This window comes from Sinocyclocheilus grahami, unplaced genomic scaffold, assembly GCF_001515645.1.
Source record: "Sinocyclocheilus grahami isolate Dianchi unplaced genomic scaffold, SAMN03320097.WGS_v1.1 scaffold990.1, whole genome shotgun sequence".
Taxonomy (NCBI): Eukaryota; Metazoa; Chordata; class Actinopteri; order Cypriniformes; family Cyprinidae; genus Sinocyclocheilus; species Sinocyclocheilus grahami.
The window spans coordinates 666,711-668,302 of record NW_015506169.1 but is presented as its reverse complement, the minus strand read 5'-3'; the positions used below and the strand labels follow the sequence as shown (position 1 = coordinate 668,302).

The 1,592-nt window shown below is 39.8% G+C and overlaps 1 protein-coding gene across 1 annotated transcript in view; it reads right to left on the bottom strand.

The window, feature by feature from the left end:
- Positions 1-1,592, bottom strand: part of LOC107565245 (thyroid hormone receptor beta-like) — a 16,432-nt gene that overhangs the window by 12,356 nt on the left and 2,484 nt on the right. Inside the window, exon 3 of the mRNA XM_016250463.1 lies at positions 557-762. Coding sequence (XP_016105949.1) covers positions 557-762 — 206 coding nt within the window. The remainder of the gene's footprint in view (positions 1-556; positions 763-1,592) is intronic.

Sequence of the window (1,592 nt, the reverse complement as noted above, 5' to 3'; positions counted from 1 at the left end):
AGAACTGTAAAGTAAATGTAATGGCCAAATTAAACATTTGACAGTGATGAAACGCAATTGCAAGCATTTTAAGAAGGCAACTAAGCGTCTCATGGAAAGGTGTTAAAGTGTTAAAAGAGTCCTCAAACAGAACTTCAATCTGTAGAGGTGAGTTCGATTCAAGAACACAAGAACAATGGGTTAGAGAGTTAGAGAAAGACAGAGAGAGGAAGATCAGAAGAGACAAAACAAACATGAGATAACAGTTTTGGTTTAGGAAACAGAGCTTGAGAAAAGAAGGACAAAGGTGTTCCGTTAAAGTTAGTGCTGCTGCCTTTGCGGTAGAAACTCCAGCGTCCATCTAACACTCCCCACTCTACAAGGAGATACAAAAACATGGACATATTAACATTGGGAACAGCGGTGAGGAAGGGCTTGGGAATTGTGTGGGAAGGGTTGGGGAATCTAGGGTTGTGGTAGGGTAAAACAAAAAACTGTATCCCACCCAAAACAAAGAAACATCCTAAAACACAAGAAACATCGCTGCGATGCGCTCGTCAGGCAAGGGACCTCTCACCAGGAATTTGCGCTTCTGCTTCCAGTGGTTGCCTTGGGCGTTTGTGGCCATATGGGCCTCGGTGACGCCCCGGATGAGCTCCCACTCCTCCTGCGTGGGCTCGGGTCGCTCCCACACCGTCTTCTGCAGCTCCTCGCGCCGCCGCCGCTCGCGGTTGTCCTCGATCAGCTTCCGCTTGGCCAGACGCTTGCTGTCATCCAACACCACTGGAGGAACAACAATAGCAACAATGGGAATATTGTCGAGTATCGTAACATTTGCGAATACAGCACCGTTTCCATCTAGTGAGTTGAAGAGAACAAAATCGTCACTTCCTGATTAACTTGCGCTAAATATCACGAAGAAAAATTTAATTAGCTGCAGTTGGAGAAGGCACTGCATATAATAATTTTTGAATACAATAAATTACGAGCAGAGGCGGACAGTAGTGAAGTATTTTTTGTTATTTTGATGGGCTTTTATGCCTTTTTGTAGTGAAGTATTTTTACTTTACTCAAGTAAATAAATAGAAACAGTGAAATGCTAACTCTGAATGTGACGCAAACACGCAATAATCTAATATGTTAAATGACACCAATATCATTTTTGGATTTAATCCAATTACGCTAAAAAAAGTCTTCGATTATTCAATTCAACCATACTAATGAGCAAAAATGACTTTAGACAACCACAAAATAATCCCAGCCCAGGTATAAAAAGTAGCCCCCATAAAAAGTAACTTACTAAGTAACACATTTAGTTACTTTTTTTATGGAGTAACGTAATATTGTAATGCATTACTTTAAAAAGTAACTTTCCCCAACACTGCTAGCTAACACTGATTTATATTTCTGAGTGGCAAAAATGAAGGCTATAACAGAGAATATACATAAATAGACATAAAATGGCAGCAAAAACTATTCAGACTCTTAAGCCACACTTAAAAATTGTCGAATACCATTGCACTAGAATGAAGTTATCAAAGCAAGTGTCAAGCCAAGTTGTTCAGTTTCAAATAAAATCACAGTGTTTTCAACAATGTTACTGATAGTTTTAA